This window comes from Lactuca sativa, chromosome 9 (genome assembly GCF_002870075.4).
Source record: "Lactuca sativa cultivar Salinas chromosome 9, Lsat_Salinas_v11, whole genome shotgun sequence".
In the NCBI taxonomy this organism is placed as follows: domain Eukaryota; kingdom Viridiplantae; phylum Streptophyta; class Magnoliopsida; order Asterales; family Asteraceae; genus Lactuca; species Lactuca sativa.
The window spans coordinates 104,547,683-104,567,198 of record NC_056631.2 but is presented as its reverse complement, the minus strand read 5'-3'; the positions used below and the strand labels follow the sequence as shown (position 1 = coordinate 104,567,198).

General features: G+C 36.6%; 1 protein-coding gene and 1 non-coding gene across 2 annotated transcripts; one reads left to right on the top strand and one right to left on the bottom strand.

The window, feature by feature from the left end:
• Positions 1-17,022: 17,022 nt before the first annotated feature.
• On the bottom strand, positions 17,023-17,129 carry LOC111905608 (small nucleolar RNA R71). The gene has a single exon (XR_002854953.1). It is a non-coding gene; the product is annotated as a small nucleolar RNA R71 (small nucleolar RNA).
• A 946-nt stretch (positions 17,130-18,075) lies between these two features.
• LOC111905604 (uncharacterized) lies at positions 18,076-18,672 on the top strand. Its single transcript, XM_023901300.1, has one exon. The coding sequence runs from the start codon at positions 18,076-18,078 to the stop codon at positions 18,670-18,672; it is 597 nt and encodes a 198-aa protein (XP_023757068.1).
• Positions 18,673-19,516: the final 844 nt, after the last annotated feature.

Genomic DNA, 19,516 nt, shown 5'->3' with positions numbered 1-19,516 from the left:
ATGATCTCTGACCTTTGTCAATGACTTGTCCATTAGATAAGGGACCATATATTCCTCCATTTTAGATATCATATGGACTGAGACATGGATTATAGTCATTCTCTCTGTCCATTTGTTGTTTCCCGATTTCCGATTTATGACGACTGACTAATTGAACAAATCAAATCAGTCCAGGCCCGGTCGAGCACTTACATTTGTCATCACCAAATCATTGAGAGGCCCATAGATATCACTTTTATCCCGAAGGTAAAAGGAATGGATTAACTTCGACTCATATGGCTTGTTTTACTACTTGTTGAATCATACACATAGGCACATTTTATAACATCGAGTTACCAATGTGTTTTCATGCAATCAATGTATAACCAACTCGTAGTAACAACTCATGTCTCTAGGTTTGAAGAATATAAGATATTATCGTCTCATGATCACTCGTGATAAAATCCATGAAGTGATTCCAATGAGCGCGGGTTGAATCCAATACTCATAACTTATGAGCACTCATGAGTGTTGTAGCACCACTTTGTCCAACAACTTAGACCTCTACAAGCCAACCCAATACAGTCTTGATTCATATCTACTTCTAACATATGACCGACAGTGGATGGTTTGAATAACTTAGTCGATCAGGAAGAACGACCTAGTTATTCTGGAAGTCAAAACATGCAAAATGAAACACAAGAATAATTGAATCCAATTTTGTCTCAAAACTTATGAATATAAATAAAACACCTTTTATTTATCACCATATGATTACACATTAATCATTGCATACTGTTTCAGCTTTCAACTTTATTCTTGAATTAAAACAATAGTTGTACCATGCTCCAATCATGTACACTATGTTTTCTAAATACTAGTCATGTCACACACCAAGTATGCATATTATGTTTGTCTATGATCTCTACTTTGCGAAATAGACCAATTGAACATAACTCCAATGATTTTCATTTCACATTCCCAAATCCTTACTACCAATGCAAGAATTCCAAATTCATGCCATTTACTGAAATCTGTTAGATTCTAAACTTATATGCATTGATTCACTTATAATGATTATGCACAAAGTCACAAAGACTCGACAACAAACATTACAGAGCATTCCAAAGGTGATCAATTCCTTGGAAACATCCTTCTTGTATTAAGTTTCCTAATCTTACACATATTTATTGAACAACTTCCACATATGGGGTTATTTCCATATCCCCCTTTTGACTATCACTTTTGAACAATAGTTGTCTTTTTTCAAAATATGTCAATATAGTCCTTTCAACAGTTAACACTATACTTCCAACTGTCCTTGAGCAACCAATATTTGGTAAGCCTTAGATTGTCCTCAACAATTGTTTAATCCTTTTAGTCATATCCAGTTCTAGACCTTTTCCCTTCTTAATGCCCAGACATTTTGAAAATTTTAGAAAGGATGAATATAGCACATGCAATCGATCCTATATCTGAAGCATATGGGACACAATTCATGATGTCTCACATAAAGACTAAACCAATCTTTTGCTATAATATTTCTATTTCAATTTTCCAAGTTCTCATAATTCAGATTATGAAAAGGGATGTCGTAATCATAATCGATTTTTAGAACGCAAATAATGGACCCATATATAGAATTTTCTTATGTTGAGCCATTCCAACATAACATTCATATATATATATATATATATATATATATATATATATATATATATATATATATATATTTGACTAAATACGATTAAAACCCCAATCTAAGCTTTTAGATTTGAGATGAAGTATAATTTCCTTTCCCTTAATTATAGCAAAACAACTCTTTCCCAATTGAAACCTTTTGTTTTCTATAACTAACATTGCTAACTTGCAACCTTTATCATAATTATCATGCTCCCACTAACATGATGATTATTAGCATAACACTTATGCTCCCACTAGCTTTGACATTTACTCAGAAATTAGCTGAACTTCTAGAAATCAATACTTTATTGACTTTCTTCCCAAAGTTCAGATTCCTGATACTATATTGCTTTGATAAAACTTTATCAATATCATACACCTTATCTTAGATAGCTCACAGGTGTGTCTAAACAATTTTAAGAACTATGGAAAAGGATGCCGTAATCATAGTCTCGATTGTTTATACCTTTTCCACTTCTCACAAGTCCATGCTAGTGTGTCGGTTAACCACACACACTCCACTAATGACTTTGAGAAAGCAAATATCATAATTTCTATCTAGCTAAAATCTACTTAGTGAAAGTGTTTCCTCACCATCATTTACATGAATCGGAGGGAAACCTTATGACACTTAGATTTAGTAGTGTATGTGTTCTTATCCATGTGAATTGTCAAAAACATAGTCACAAGACAAGGATAATGACACATTCAAACTCATATGGACTGAACTCAATCTTAATTTCTTTCCATCTGGCAGCTTAAGGGTCTGCTATTGCTTCCAAGTTGTTGTGCAACCAATTAAGAACTCTAAGAACTCACATGCAAAGCCAACTTGAATTGGAATGGGCACGAAATATGTCAACACGATAGGTTATAAACCTCAAGTTGTGTGCTAGTGAAGAACTTCAGGTTTTATTCTTGATTATTTCTTAAGACTTTCAAGACCTTTAAGACTCCCACTGTCCTCTTGACATATAAGACTTTCTTGTCAGATATTCAAGAGATAGTGTGGATTCTAATCAAGACAAACACTTCACACAATTGGCCTTAGTTGGTCTTTGTTTTATCCAAAACATCACAACTTACCAATTTCAAATGTACAAGAGTAGAAAACTTTTACTCTTACATTTGACAAGTGTTTTAAACCTTTTTTAAGACATGTCACTCAAGTTACAATTTTAGAGTATAACTCTATGAATTGTTTTTGGAACGAAGTATGAATCATCTTCTTAACTTAACCACTTCAACAATTCATAACTCCTCTTCTTAACTATCAAAATCCACTTAGAGGATGAATTGTGATAAAGTCGCAAAATCATTAAGATGTTCTTAAAACATGATACTAAAGTACTCTCCCATCTTTTCAGATTTAAGAAACTTTTATCTTTCTGTCTAAGTTGATTCTTCTTATTCGCTCTGTCATACATTGGAACCTTTTCCAATGTCTCAGAATTACACTTAAGCTTGTAACTATAACCATATTTACTGAGCTATAGTAAATTATGACGAATAGTCTTATCGATCTTTTGTGGTAGACTTAACCGGTGCACAATAATGTGTACTCAATCCTTTAGTCCTTTACTTGACTCACACATCCATGTGAACAAGTAGTTAGTCTTAAATTTTCCAATGCTCGAAAGTTCTCATTCATCATGCTATACAACTTGCATGATTCCAAGTTTCTATCCAACTGAAACTTGGGTGATGAGAATCTTTCCTTATTTGGTAAATTTAGATACTACCACAAATGAAATAATCAAATTCATAATTTCCACTCTTGCTCTTAATGGAATCATTATAAGCAACAAAAATTTTCACTAATGCCATTGTAAGGATATTTTAAAATAAATAAAATCAAAATTTTTCCTTCTATTTTAAAAACTTTGTGGAAAAACTATCCTTACAGTGCAAAAGCACATGAAAACTTTGTTGTTATCTATTCCTAAGCAATATATCATAACTCCTAAGAAGTAGCTCAAGAATCCGATCTTCAAACTATGCGATAGAAATCCATTTACGCGATCAGATTCAGTATATTTTTTCTTTTAAGTTTCTTCACTTTTCTTTGATTCTTAAAACATCAACATGTAACATGTGACCCAGTCACATCATGTATCAAGAATCTCAGAAGTAGGAACTTAATAGAGTTAGACAATGGACTTTACCTGAAGTAGAGTCAAACTTATTGACTTTAACATCCTTAGGTAAATTTGGCAGCTTCGCAACTAATGCCTCTCTCTTTACCATTTGGTCAACCGAGTTGACTATGGCCGATCCCTTTCCATTGGGAAGAGAGAGCTTTACTGGATATCCATTGTCATCATTGTCAATGTCCATAAAGTTTTAGGAAGTTGATCTTAGCAAATAGATAAAATCATTAAGGGTCTTGTCATAGTCTGTTTCATAAGTGTCCCAAAGGAACTCATTATGTGACTTAGAAAGTGATTGATCATAAACTTCCTCTAGCTTTGACACCCAACTCTCCCGGCTTGTCAATATGTGACTACATCTCCAAGATGTGATCACATATAGACCTTTGCTTGCCAATAGGGCTTGAGTGACCTTAAATTTTTCAAGAACTTGTGGGTTAGGGAGAATAATTGGGGGAGGTGAAAGAAGTATGATTTCTATGGGATATCATCTTCATTTAGGAAAACTTGTTTCAAGAGATTTGGGAAGATCATAGATGTCTAAACCAGACATCTTTTTGGAGATATTCAAGATAGTTGATTTAAAGTCTTAATATAACACCCAAAATGAAATATTAAGGCTAGGACCCAACACAATACTTTTATAACTTGGAAGAGGGATGTCGCAATCCAAGCTATAAAATATTTGAAGGTAGGTGAATGACGATTCACCAATTTCCACCTAGATAAACGAAATGTATTATTAGGTTTTAATTGGTTTTGAAACTCCTAGATTATTTTGAGATTCATTGAACTTTTCAATGGCATGTTTCAATCTTGAGTGTGCCCTTCAGGTTTTGTGACTGGGATGCCGAGGATCACAAAACAAGGTGTAAAGTAACCATGCAAATTACTTGGTACTCTTAAGTGTTTACCCCTCAATCGATGTGCCGGTTAACCACACACGCTCCATCGATACTATGATAAACATTAAGTTACCCTTTGTCTACCTTGCTAAATACGAATTAGTGTGTCGGTTAACCACACACGCTCCACTAACCGACTTAAACAAAGTGCAAAGTGTAATTTCATGGATTAGCATCTTATTCACGTTTTCCTAAGTAACTGAGATTGGGTATTTATAAAAGGTTTAGTTACTTGGTATTTATCACTAATACTTTTAATGAAGGGAGAATTATAGTCCTTGTCCTACCCGCTCGGCTAACGACCATCCAACAGTCAAGGAAGCGGTGGGTGAGAGTGGACACCCATTAAACTGCCATTTTATAGGCAGTAACCTTATACCCCTCTTATAGACCGGCTTCGTGAATGAGGCCTACTAACGGTAAGACTGACTTTACTCTTATACACATATATATAAATATTATTAACTTATAATATTATAAAGTATAAGGGTTGAATTTTAACTTTTAAAATTCTAAGGGCTAACTTGGAATTAAAGTATTCATAAGTGAAAACTTTTCAAATTCCAAAACCTGAGGATAAGTTTTGAAACTATTCAAAGCTAATTAATTCCATAACTTATGTGTTTAAAGTAGTTTTAATTAAAATACTCTTCAAGTTCCATAACTTGAGGACAAGTTATGGAAGACTTTAAACTAATAAAAGAATGTAACATTTTTCCTTTATTTTGTAACTTATGGAATTAATTAAGGCTACACGTTTTATTACTTAATGAAGTGACTCTTGAACCTCCATAACTTGAGGACAAGTTATGGAGTCATAAAACCATTTAATGAGAACAAGACTCTTCATTTTGTAACCTTTACCATCTTTTATGAGTTTTAAGAAACTTGAATGTGACCTTTCATGTAACTTGAGGACAAGTTACACAAACACATTTTAGAATCATCTCTTAGATTAAAATGGATTGAAAACACATAATCAATTAACTTATCTATTAATCCAAGCAACTCATATGAACAAAGATAATTCACATCAAACTTTTTAATGTAATTAGCATGACTTTTAAACTAATACAGAACATGAATCTATTGACAATTATCTTTGAAATTGGATTAGCATGAACATTACCACATCAAAAACAAGTTTATAAGTTCAAAAACAACTTATGGTAATGTTCATAGTCCAATTACAGCCAAAAAACCCGAAGATATGCTGTCTGGAGGCCAAACTCGTCGAGTTCTTCATGGAACTCGTCGACTTCATGCTCTAATACATGAACTCGTTGAGTTTTCTACCAGAACTCGTCGACTTCATGCTCTAATATATGAACTTTCCAAGGTATTCATCCTAACTAACATAATTACATTGATTCATATGAATATATCAAGTTAGAATTACATACCTCTTTGATGTAGAATGTCTTCATGAAGCTTGAGTGCCTAGTGTCCCAAGTGTGACACCTCAAATGGTTCACACAACATCAAATACACTTGGAATAACTTGAAAGAACATACACACTTCATGAAATCGGCTAGCCTTTCATTCTCACACATAGTCGCCGATTTTGTCAATAATAAGATGCTTATATAGTTAGTGACAATTAGGGTAAACCCTAATTGTCATGGCTTTCCATTTCCTTGGATCCATAGGTTCAAATACACCATTGAGCATCTTATGGGTTTTAGCCCAAGTTGACAATCCATGAAGCATTAGCCCACTATACAAGTGTTGATGATTTACACAATCAACCTGTATATTTAATTAGTCTTCTTTTGATCACTTAACTAATCCTAGATTAATTCTTGATCAATACTAATTAAATAATCTTATTCATATATTAGAACTTATAATATATTAACAAACCTTAAGTGTTATTTATCTCATTATAGTATATCCAAATGCATTATGTCATGCAACCCAAATGGACCATGCCGAGTCGGGTCAAGTCTTACCAATTATAGTTATGGACTTAGACATTAATCCAACATTCTAAACCAAATACGGATGCCTTGGCATTCTATTTATAGGGGACAGAGGCTCGCATTACGCTGGGCGTAAGTCCTTAGTACGTTGGGCGTACTCTGAGGCGGCCATCTACGTGGCGCGTAGCCTTTGTACGCTGGGCGTACCAATGAAGATTCATCGACTTGGAACCCCGGCTTTGGACGTGTCAAGCGGGTGCAATTTGTGTCATCTGAGTGAAGATTGGGGCGACGTGGCTGGTCCGAGACCCTCCATGCGAACGCTTCTACGCGGGGCGTACCCCTTCGGATAAGGCTTCAAAAATTTCTTTATTTTTATTCAAAAACTTGTAAAATTCATATCTTTTGCATACGAACTCCGTCTTTTATGGTCTTTATATTCACACGTAGGCGGGAATATACTCTACAACTTTAGTTTAGACTCCGTCGGCTAATTTTGAATTTATTTTTATTATTATATTTTTAACAGACCGGGACTGGTAAATCCGATAAAAATTCATAACTTCTTCATCCGACATCCGTTTTTGTCTGTCTTTTTACCGTTGTACTACTATTGACGAGATCTTCAATTCTCGTTTAAGTTGTTTTGGTTAAATATCGCTCGATCTTTATTTTGAGTTTTTAGCTGTCTACCGCTATTCCGAAACTTAAAAAAAATCATAACTTCCACATACGAAGTCAGATTTTGGCGTTCTTTTATCGAACTTCTTCGTTTAACAAATACTACGAATTTCATTTAGGTCACTAAGGCTAAAAAGTATTTTATCAAAAACTCACTTTTTACGTCATTCGTCGTCGTGTCGGTTTTGTCACAAATCTTCGATTGGTCATAACTTCTTCGTTATAACTCTGATTTCAATGAGGTTTTCGCCTGAATGTTTCAAAGGAGATTATCTACAACCTTCAATAATAAACTTTTGCTTATTTCAAATTTTATATTTACGTTAAATTTCAATATATACCTTTTGATTGGAATCTCATAAGACTTTCAATATTTTCCGAGTGATTCTAAACATAGTTTTACTTCATTTCTAGTAAAAAACCATCTGATAGAACTCAATGCTCAATATAACATAATATTTCATAATATTATTGATTATAAAACACAATTTCAAAACGTGTATGTTACATAAACTCAGTAAGAAAACTCACCTCAATCGACAGAAAAAAAGATCCTACATGCGTTGCTGCTGCGAACCGACGTAACCTTGAGCCATCAATACCAAACAACATCCAATTAATAATTGGATTCCAAATATATAACTATAATTCCATAATTAGGGTAAAAATGCCATTTTACCCATGGCCTAGTTTGGACCAAGTCTTGGGCCCAAACCTATAATCCAAAAGGCCCAAAATCCAATTAACCACTCAAGGCCCATACTCGACCTAATTTTCCAAATTGGGCCCAAACCCTTACTTGGGATTTACTCTAAAGCCCAATAATTTTTCCTATTCCAAAACACTTGCTCTTAGATTGCCCATCAAGAACCCAAACACCTAAGCCCAAAAGAAAAGGCCCAACTCGAAGCCCAAAGTGCAAAAACCCAACTAATTGAGTATACAGGGTGTACTCAGCTGTACGCTAGGCGTATATGCTAAAATTCTTGTACACCGCACGTATAGACTAGCTCAACGTACTCACCCATTAAGCCATAATCCATTTTTAATCACTTAATGCTTAAGTCCAGAAGTCCAAACCATAAATTCAAGTCCTAATAAATGCCTCGAACCATAAAGTCATTGGCTTGGTGACTTTGCATGCTCAAAAGGATCCAACTTCAAGATATATCACTCTACTTTCACTAAATGAACACAATCTCGTGTATGGGTGATTCTAAACCCTAAAGGTGCCAACTTTATGGACTTCGAAAAAGGCATTAACAAAGATGTTAACCCAACAATGCAAGAAAGCTCGACAAAAAACATTCAACAGAAGGGTTGCCTACAAACGAGCAAAGTTCAAGATGATGGAGAAAGGGGAGGTTACACTTCCACCTAACGCAACATAGAGTGAAAAGGAGTCTATATAACGACTCCTCAAAATGAAGCGCTTATTGGGAGGCAACCCGATGTTTTTACTGAGTTTGCATTTTACTTTTGATTTTTAGTTTTTTGTTTTCTTTTATAAATATTGTTTTTGTTTAACCGAATGATGATGTGTTTCTTTAGTTACTGATCTTATTTTGCAGTGTTATAAGAAATGGAAGCATGAAAAAAACTTAATAGAAGAAAGCCGAGAGTTTTTAGAAGATTACAATCAAGAGCCACATCTTTGAATAAGTGTGTGGTAACTACCTGATGACGAGATGAGTTTGAAGAATTTTACAGAAAGAAAAGGGTCGATATATTTCAACCGGTAACTGCCTAACATATATGGGTGCTGGCCTACCCCTTCGGTATCTTTCAACCGGTAATTGCCTAGAATATATGGGTGTTGGCCTTCCCCTTCGGTATATTTCAACCGGTAACCGATGACTATTTCACCCCTACCACTACCATATAATATCCTATCATATACACAAAAATCACATACTTCCTAGCATATCTGGGTGCTGACCTACCCCTTCGGTCCTTTTGACCGGTACCAGGGACTATTTCACCCCTACTTCTACCATATAACATGCTAGCTCATAAAGACATAAGTCATATACTGCCTAGCTTATTAGGGTGTTGGCATACCCCTTCGACCCTATCTACCGGTATTGGGGTCTATCCTACCCCCTTATACCACTATCACATAATGTCGTAACATACTAACATATAAAGCATAACAGAAAGTGACATACCATATAATTACCACAAAGACAATCATCTCTATTGTAACGCCCGTAGATCCGGACTAGTTAATTTAGAGATAATAGGGGTCAAAAACGACTTTTCGACAAAAGATCATTTAGAATAAATAATCTTAACCAAATTGTAGAATATGTCTCAAGGGTTCCGTACATATAAAAAACGATCCGAGTTATAACGAAGAAGTTACGGCCCGTCGAAGTTTACGGCAAAACCGGCACGACACCGGGAAGCGTAAATAGTAAATTTACGATGGAGTGACTTTTAGCCTTAGAAATCTAAGCGAAAGTTGTATTATATGTTAAACCGAGAACATACAAAAAAAGAACTCCCAACTCTGACTTCGTATGAGGAAGTTATGAATTTTCTAAGATTTGACTTATCAGTGCACGACCCGAAACTCGATTTTTAGTTCGAGTGGTTTTTGGCTTATGCGGCCTAAATGAGAGTTGAAGATCTCATTAATAGGAACTCAAAGGTGAAAATACAGACAAAAACGGAGTCCGTATGAAGGAGTTACGAATTCTTCGCGGTCATTTAATAATCTAAACGCCTCCTACTGTTAAATTTGAGATCGGTCTAGAATTAGCCGACATAGTCAAAATGAAAGTTGTAGATATTGATTTTACCTACGCGTTGAAAAAAATAACATCGAAAACGGAGCTCGTACGCGAGAGTTATGATTTTTCTAAGTTTGAAGGCTGATGCGGGATAGGGGTGACGTGGCACCACCAGAATTGGACACGTGACACCACCGGAAGGCTGCCACATGCCCCAACTCAGCGAGTAGGTCCTTCTACTCGGCGAGTCCATCAGTCAGCACGCCTATAAATAGAGGTGTCGGGTCTTGTTATTTCTTCACACCTCTCAAGCCTTCTTTCTCTCTCTACACTCTCTCTCTCTAAGCTCCCGTAAGCCCCCTAAAGTCTAGGTAAACCCCCTAGCACCCGAAGGAAGCCCCGAGGCTCATGGATTGTCGAGAAAAGAGCCTTTCGGCTCAGGAACGCTGCTCCGACGAAGCCCAGTTTTCGAGAAAACCCGTTGTAAGTGAGTTATGCCTAACCTATCTTTAGTATAGCTTATGTTTTAATATAGTAAAGTTATTAGGTTTTGTCGAAGGAAATTGTTTTAAGAGTAACGAAGCGCTGTCCGAGTACCGAGTCACCATCTTATCAAGTGAGTGCATAGTTACTTTCATCTTACACATATATATGAAGTATTTTATATAAATTACGTGCTATGTGTGCATATTATCTGAGTACTTGTTATCTATGCTAGATGAACAATTTTATACATGTTTTAAATGATTTAAATTGTATATGTATTTTATATCTGCAATAATGTTGGGGTAAAACATAGGTAGATGTAATAGATGAAATATGAGTTGAGAGGTGTTATAGACCACGAGGTGAGGGTGAGAGGTGGACGATGTGAGAAGCCTTTCCCAGATGATGTCCCCGTCATTCAACAGAGTATGGATGACAACCACATACTATTCTAGACAGTCCAGTGGAACACTAGCAGGCTCGCAACATGTAGTTGTTGTGAACGATGTGTTCACCCGGTGTACTCTAAACCTTGGTGTCCATGCAGACATGGTGCCTAACCCTTGGTGATCATGCAGACTTGATGCCTAAACCTTGGTGATCATGCAAACTTGATGCCTAAACCTTGGTGATCATGCAAACTTGATACCTAAGCCTTGGTGATCATGAAGACTTGATGCCTAAACCCTGGCGCCTATGCAGACTTAGTGCCTAGACACTGGCGACTATGCAGACTTAGTGCCTAAGCCCTGGTGACTATGCAGCCTTAGTGCCCGTTGTGTAAACCGTGGCAATGATGAAATTCGTGCCGATTCCTTAGGATGATCCTTAGGAATGAATGAATGAGGAATAACTGATTCTTAGGGTAGATCCTTAAGACTAAAGAAGATAATGGGGATGGGTAATTGGGTTGATTGTTTGATTGTTTAAACATAAAAAATTATATTATTGTGGGTTGAAAACCCTATGTACTCACCAGGTTTCCTAACCTGACCCACTCAACTTATTTATATCACAAGTGTCGATATGAAGTGACATTACACTGAGAGATTAAGGAGATATAGATCACTAGTGTAAATAAATGTTAGTTCTATTTATGCTTATGTTTTTGTATTGACGATGACATCCCAAATATTTTAAAATGAATAAAATACGTTTATTCGGAAATGCTTTGATAACGTATTTATCGTGTTTTCTGGGAATGAATTCCACAACGTTTTTATTAAAAAAGATACTCTGATTTTTAGAAAGCATAAACAAAACCGGTCTTTTCTGGCCGTGAAAATGGGGATGTCACATCTACTATAACTCTTACTAGTGGGCCGATATTGTCACAACTAGAAATTTTGATGCCTTGTAAACATTGAACAATGATAACAAATGTGAACCAACAATGTGGAAGCATGTAGGATGCTTATTCGATAACAACAGAATTTCAATCAAACACTTCATACAAGCACTGCAGATAGTCACCAAATAATTGGAAACCCTAGAAATCCCGGTTTAAGTCCATTATGGACTAGGATTTCCTTATTGGGCCCAATGGGCCAATAAGCTTCCAATTTGACTATCTTGGGCTTAGAACTCTTAAATGGGCTCTAATTTGACCCAATTCCATATATTTAAAATATTTTGGGCCATATTGGGCCTAGAATGAAATAAAATACCTAAATGGACCTTATTGGGCCATAACTAACCTAATTAGCCCTAATAAGCCATAAAAATCATTTCTTGATTTACTTTGGGCCAAAAGCTATCTAATTGAACCATAATGTGGGCTTAAGCACTCAAGGCCCAAATTTCTTGCTTCCTTCCTCCTTCTCTCGGCCCAACTACACAAAATGGAGAGGAAGAGTTGACTTTTAAGGTTGCCACCTCATTAATACACCACATACTTCCATGCAAGGACCAACATGCATCTAGGATAGTCACCTCAACTCTCTCTCTCTTCTTCTTCTTGATTCTCGGCCGAGAGGAGACACACACACACTCACAAAATTCATTCCAACTCTTTCCAAATTCCCTCAAGAACACTTGCACTCATTCTTCACAATTTAGTGATCTAGAGCTTTTCAAGGAGTTTCTTCCACAAAAATCATCATTCAAGGTAAGTTGGAGCTTAAATCTATGATCTAACTCACTTCTTTTCATCAAAAATCACCTCTTAATCCATTCAAATTCATGATCTTGCATCTTAGAAACCCTCTAAGTTCAAGATCAACAAAGGAGGGCTTGCTAGGGCCAAAAGTAACATCAAACTTCTTTCAATCTTCTTCAAAACCGAAATCACAAATCAAGGTGAGTTTCATACCCCCTTCTTTTCGGTTTTTATGAGTTTTATGGGGGAGAATACAAGTAAATGTGTAGATCTATGTGTAAATGTATGCTATGTGTGATTTGATGCATGTATGTGTGTGATATCATGTGTTTTATGATGAATATGTTATCCAAAAAGTGTGTAAAAACCGAGATCTAAAACATGAGGAAGGAAATAAACATAACTTAAACTATTTTACACTAATCAAGTCAATAAAAATAGTTTATATGGGTAGGATGAACATACTTGAACATAAAACCCATTTTTGGGCTTAAATTGTCAAAAATACAAAACTTAGGGTCCAAACCGACAAATTATAGTTTCTGGAGGGTCAAAAGGGTCCAAACAGTTTCTATAATAATTTTTCTAAACAACAACATTTTTGAGGGACTTAAAATGTAAAATTTGAACTTAATGGGATAGATTTGGGCTTTTCGGCCCAATAAGCCTCAAATTGCGAAATTTACAAGTTTGAGGGGCTGGAAATGTAACTCTCTGTAAAACAGGGGATTTGAAGTGTAATAAAACTATTTCAAATGTCAAAAATGCTTTTCAAATTCAAAAAGGATAAAAAATGTAAAAAATTTATATTTTGGGCCAAAACTGTAAAAGTTGCGAAATTGGGGGTTTTAACCGAGAAAACATCATTCTGGAAGGGCTAAAGATGTTTACAAAATAAATTTTGGGTTAAAAAATGTCTTTTCAACAAGTTTATGATACAAAAGTGTTAAAAAAATGTTCTGAGGACTAAAAATGAAATTCTTTTATATAAAGGACTAAAAGTGTTATTTTTATAAAAGAAAGGTTGAGAAAAGGTAAAAATCTTACTTTTAAACAAATTAATTCATTAAGACAAAATACAAGATCCACGACTACCGACGAAACTGAAAAACAAATACACTCTCAACAACAAATATCGTTACAAAATGAATTGATTTGGTCTCGAATCAATAATAAAACAAAAATCAATAACCCAAGTAATTCGTTAAACACGCGATAACTATGATGAGTCAACATACAAACTTTGGGCTTGAAAGTTCCAAATCGTGCTTGTTGGGCCTTGTTAGCCCAATAACATGATCTTTGGGCCCGAAGGGAACGCGCTTACGTGTTAGTGGGCCTCCTATGACCCAATTCCATGTAAAAGGACTTTCAATAGCTCTATTGTGCTATTGGGCTCTAGTGGTCCATTAGTACTGCTAGTGAGGTCGAGAAGTCAAATGCGAGCTGGACCAAGTGTCTTTCGCATTCCCGATAACCCGGAATAACTCATGGAAGCAAGAGTGGGCTTCGTACCCTCCTTTCTCCTCGGTTGACGGGCTTATGAGAATTCGAGTAAGCAGATTCGTGGCGTTAATCAAGAGAAGTCAGGGTGGTTGGATTAGGTGAGTAATACGGACGACGCCTTAAGGATTGTTCGTAACTTGTAGTTATAAACTAGTCATTTTTATTAATGCGTGACTGTAACAACTCACAAACCATAATTAATCCAATGTCACTTGGGTAATCAATAACAATCGTCGTATCGGTATAACAATAAACAAGTCATGTAATTTACGTATTGGGAAAACATCGGGTTTTCCCGGGAAATTCAACATTTTCACCTATGTGATGTATACAAAGTTCAACAATTACACATGTTTTAAAAATCGACAAGCATATTTACGGATCTTCACATTTTTTATAAACAAATACTCTTTTCAGAAAATATCGGATTTTCTGGGTTTTACAAACTACACCAAACTATTTTGTTACAACATTACTTATGAACTCACCAACATTTCATATGTTGACGTTTTTCAAAATAACTTGTATTCTCAGGTAACAGGTAAGCCGAAGAATAAGCACCAAGTTATGTCATGGTGTTTTGCTTAGATTACCTATCGAACGGTTTATGTTATGAAATTGTAATGACTGAAAACAATGTAATAGATGTAAACAATATCAGTTGTAAGCAAAAGTAAACAATAGATGTAAAAACAATGTAAGCAAAAGGAAGCAGGAGAAGCGGTTGAGAGCTCGAGAACGGAACAAAGAAGAAAAACACTAAAAATAACACCTACTCGGCGAGTCCACACGAATATTCGAGAAGATAAAGACTCGGGGACCCAGAGACTTATCGCATACGAGGACTGAGAGATGGACTCGACGAGTCGTTTCGCATATATAAAGATAACTTCTCAGAACGATGGGAGAGAATTCTGGAACCATTCATAAGAGGTTAGCTGCGATTAAAGAGTCAGAAAAACCCTAGAGGACGAAGATACAAGCTAGAATTCAATTCCAAAGGAGATTTGAGGCAAACTTCATCATTCTACTTAATCTTTTGTTTTTCATTACGGTTAAACAATTAGAATTTGTTTGTTTGCAGTTACTTACTTCAATTATGAGCTAAAACTCTTAAACGTCTGTTTGGGGATAGGAAATTGATACTATGGTTTGATTATTGGTAGGATTAACTTAAAGTTAGTGATTTTTGTTATTTTAGCTTGCTGAAGAAACTTGTGTGTGAATGATAATTAATTTTCTGTTAATAGGAAGGTAATTGAATAGCATGAACATCTATTAATTATCAACCTCATATGCTATGTGACCACTTTGTCATATGTCTAGGATTAATGAACATGAAACTATAATTAATAAGAAAATTGAGTAAATTCATGTGTGAGCTTGTGTGATGACCATCAACAAGAAGTTAATTAAAGGACCAAATTAGTTAACTATTGCACGTCTAAATTAACCCGAATAAATAACCTAGTGAATTGAATTAAATTAGACAACTGGTCACTATTTAAGTTAGTTTATTTGCTAAGGATCAGTGTAGTGAACGCGAATCTAATCAATTGAATCGGTAACCAACAAAAGAGTTAATCCATTGCACCATTACCTTGAAATCAACCATAGGATCAATTGAGTTGAACTAAACAGAAGTTCCTTCCCATTATTGAATCTAGTTAATTCTTTGTTTTTCTAAGTTTTAGATTAAGTAATAGTTAGTAAGTTTTCTAGTCTTGTAAAACTAGAGAAAACCCCCTACTTATTAATTAATTTAGATAGAGTTAATTTTTAGTTTTAATTTGCCGTTCCCTGTGTTCGATACCCTACTTATTCAACTATACCACAATTGATAGGCCCACTGCCTTTGTGTGTTTATAATTAAAAGTAGGTTTAAAACTAAGTGAGTTTGCACACATCAAGTTTTTGGCGCCGTTGTCGGGGAACGGTTATAAAATTAACATTAAATTCTAATTTAATCGATCCTTTGTGTGGGGTTTATCTTACACAAAGTTATTTAAAAGGTAATTTAGTAAGTAGTATAAGTTTTGATAAAAATCCATTTTAAAGTAAGTAGAAATTTTTTTTCTGTGTTTTGCCTTGAACTCGCCGAGTGCACTCGTGCCGACTCGGCGAGTACATCGCTGTTACGGTTTTAATTTTTTATTTTATTTTTGTTCTTTTTACGTGTTTTCTGTTTTGTTCACAGTTGTTTCATGACCCGAGGATCTGATACACCTTTGGTCCCTCCTCTTGAAGACCCGGAATCCGAACTAAGGAGGAGCAAAGGCAAAATCGTTGGAGAATCCGCTTCTTCAAAGAACTCGCCACTCAAAAACCTCAAGTCCGTTTTCAGAAAGAAGATGAGCATCAAATCAGGAGCATCCAGTGCCTCTTTGACAATCGAAGACCCAATTCAAGAAGACACCGAGTACGAGACCGAGGAAGAAGAAGAACCCACATACGAGCACGAATCCGAGTTTGAAGACGATTTAGCTCTCACTATGGCTAATATCGATGAAGTGCCCATGGGGGAATGGAAGAAGAGGATGCGCGATGACACCGGCCCAGGACTTGTGCAGCCCGCAATTCCCGCAACCGCTACTTTCGAACTAAAAGGCCATATTCTCGCTCAACTCAAGGAGATTCCTTTTTATGTGAAGGATCACGAAGACACCTATAAGCACTTGGACGAAGTGAATGATGTGGCTGACTACTTCAACGTACCGAATGTTCCACGCGAGACCCAACTTCTTCGCATGCTTCCAGTCACGTTCAAGGGTGCTGCAAAGGATTGGTTAAAGTCACTTCCTTCCGGATCGGTCACCACATGGGCCAAGATGAAAGAAGAGTTCATAGACCACTTTTGCCCGCCCTCCAAAATAGCCAAGCTAAAGAAAGCCATTGCCAACTTCGAGCAACAACCCGGAGAATCTATTTATGAAGCTTGGGAAAGGTACAAGAGCTTGCTTAGAAATTGCCCACACCATGACCTCAATAGCCAACAAGAGGTCTCCATTTTCTATGATGGAGTCAATGTCACCACAAGGCAATTTCTCGGTTCACAAGGACCGCTCACGAAGAAGGCGCCCCCGGTAATCAAGGAATTAATTGAAGAATTCTCTAAGCATTCTATAGAATACCATAATCCAAGAAATGAAGTAAGTCGGGGGGTAGTGAACTCGGCAAATGATAGCATGGCGGCGGTGATAGCTAAGCTCGATAGTCTAGATAGAAGGATGACAAAAATGGATCAAACAATCCATGCTATTCGGGTTGGATGTGAGAGTTGTAGAGGGCCCCATCTCACAGAGGATTGTGATTTGGATGAAAATGGAAACAAGAAGGCTCAAGTGTTCTACTCAAGTGGCGATAGATACGACGAGAATTGACGGAAACCGAAGAAGGAATGGCTCCCATACGAAGAATACAAGAAGGCTAAGGAGGAGAAATACAAGCAGAAGGAGAGGGGATTTTATCAAAAGGAAGAACCAGTAATGGAAAAGAAACCAGATTTAGAAGAATTGTTCGCTAGATTCATAGTCGTGTCCGAAAAGAGACATAATGATCACGATGCTGCAATACACGAAACCAGAAATATGCTAAGGAATCAGCAGGCATCCATTCTCAACATTGAGAAACAGCTGGGAAAAATTACACACCAAGTGAACGAAAGAAGTCCGGTACAACTTCCAAGTAACACATAAACCAATCCGAGAATGGAGAATGTGAGTGTAGTGACTTCCAGAAGTGAAAAAATTTTCACACATGCACAGAGGATCTCCAATAGGAAGGCATAAAAGACAGAAGAGTCGGCTCCAGCTAAGCCCGACCAGACTCGTCGAGTCCCTCTTATGGAGTCGACGAGTCCATGCATTAATGACATAACTGTCATTCCCTTAAAGCCATATAATCCTCCTTTGCCATTCCCAATCAAAGCCATGCCTGAGGAAAAAGTTGAAGCTTATAGAGCCTTTATGAAGCATGTTAAAGCCCTACAAGTCAATGTGCCATTTGTAGAAACGATGCTTAAAACACCTAAGTACATCAACTTACTAAAAGGTCTCTTTGCTTATAGGAAAGATTTGGCTGAAGTCATGGAAATAATATTGAGTGAGTTACCCGAAAAGAAGGGCGATCCGGGGAGTATCATAATTCCGCGCCAGTTTGGAAATGCATTTGTCACTCAAGCGTTGACCGACTCGGGTGCAAGCGTCAATCTAATGCCTTTCTCTTTCTTCAAGAAACTAAATTTACCGGAGCCAAGGTTGGTAAACATGAAGATCCATTTGGCAGACAAGAAAACAATTCATCCACGAGGCGTTTGTGAGGATCTTCTTATTAAAGTCGACAAGTTCATATTTCCAGTAGACTTTGTGGTGCTTGATATGGAAGAAGACCCCGAAATTCCGATTATTTTGGGGAGGTCATTCTTAAACACCGCATGTGCTTTAATCGATGTATGTGAGTCTACACTAACGTTAAGGGTAGGTGACGAGTCCGCAATATTTAGAGCTGTACCAGAAGCCAAACAATAAGAGGAAGGAAAAGAAGAGATCTCATTTATCGGTTTAGATGATGAGATACTACAAAAGAACTTTCACTTTTGCAAGAAGAAGATCCAAGCAAGTTTTTGCTACCTTCTGGAGAGGATGGAGATGTTAACAAGGACTTGGAGGAGATAGAAAAGCTACTGGAAGGAGCCGACTTGGAAAACACAGTGGAAATGGTGAAATACGATCTGACTCGCCGAGTCACTTTCCTGGACTCGACGAGTCCAGTCGAAATTGCCAACAACTTGGACGACTTAAATCTGCTTGTTGCTAGTTCTCTGCATATGTTGGACTTGGATATTTTTCCTCATTCTTTAGAAGAACAAACAGAAGAAGGAGAAATGGACACGGAAATTCAACACGTCCATATAGCCTGCCTTGATGCAATTCCGCTTGAAGATGAAGTAAGCACAGAAAAAGAGGAGAAGGCAATGGATAGGAGAGTTGATGCTGATCAACCTTTCATTACCAAACCTAGAGCACGAATTTTCACAAAATATGAAGTGATTAAGTTTAAGGAAAAGGAGGTGCAAGAGAAGGTGAAAAAGAATGGGGTGAAGAAGAAAAAGAGGAGAAGGGAAGCCCAAGCAGCCGAGGATGATGTTGTAAAAAAAAGAAAAGAGAGGAATTAAAACGGGCTTACAAAAAGAAGATTCACGCTTACAAGACAAAGTACGAGCCACAAAAGATTAGGCGTGCATTCCCGATGCTGGAAGATGACAAGACGTAGATAGGAAAGAGTCCAACTAACGACTCCTTAAAAAGAAGCGCTTGGCGGGAGGCAACCCGTTATCTAGAGTTTGCTTTCTTTTATCTTTTTAGTTTTGTT

Excerpts from the sequence above, each read along its gene's own strand:
- LOC111905604 (XM_023901300.1), top strand. The coding sequence starts at position 18,076 with ATGCCTGAGGAAAAAGTTGAAGCTTATAGAGCCTTTATGAAGCATGTT.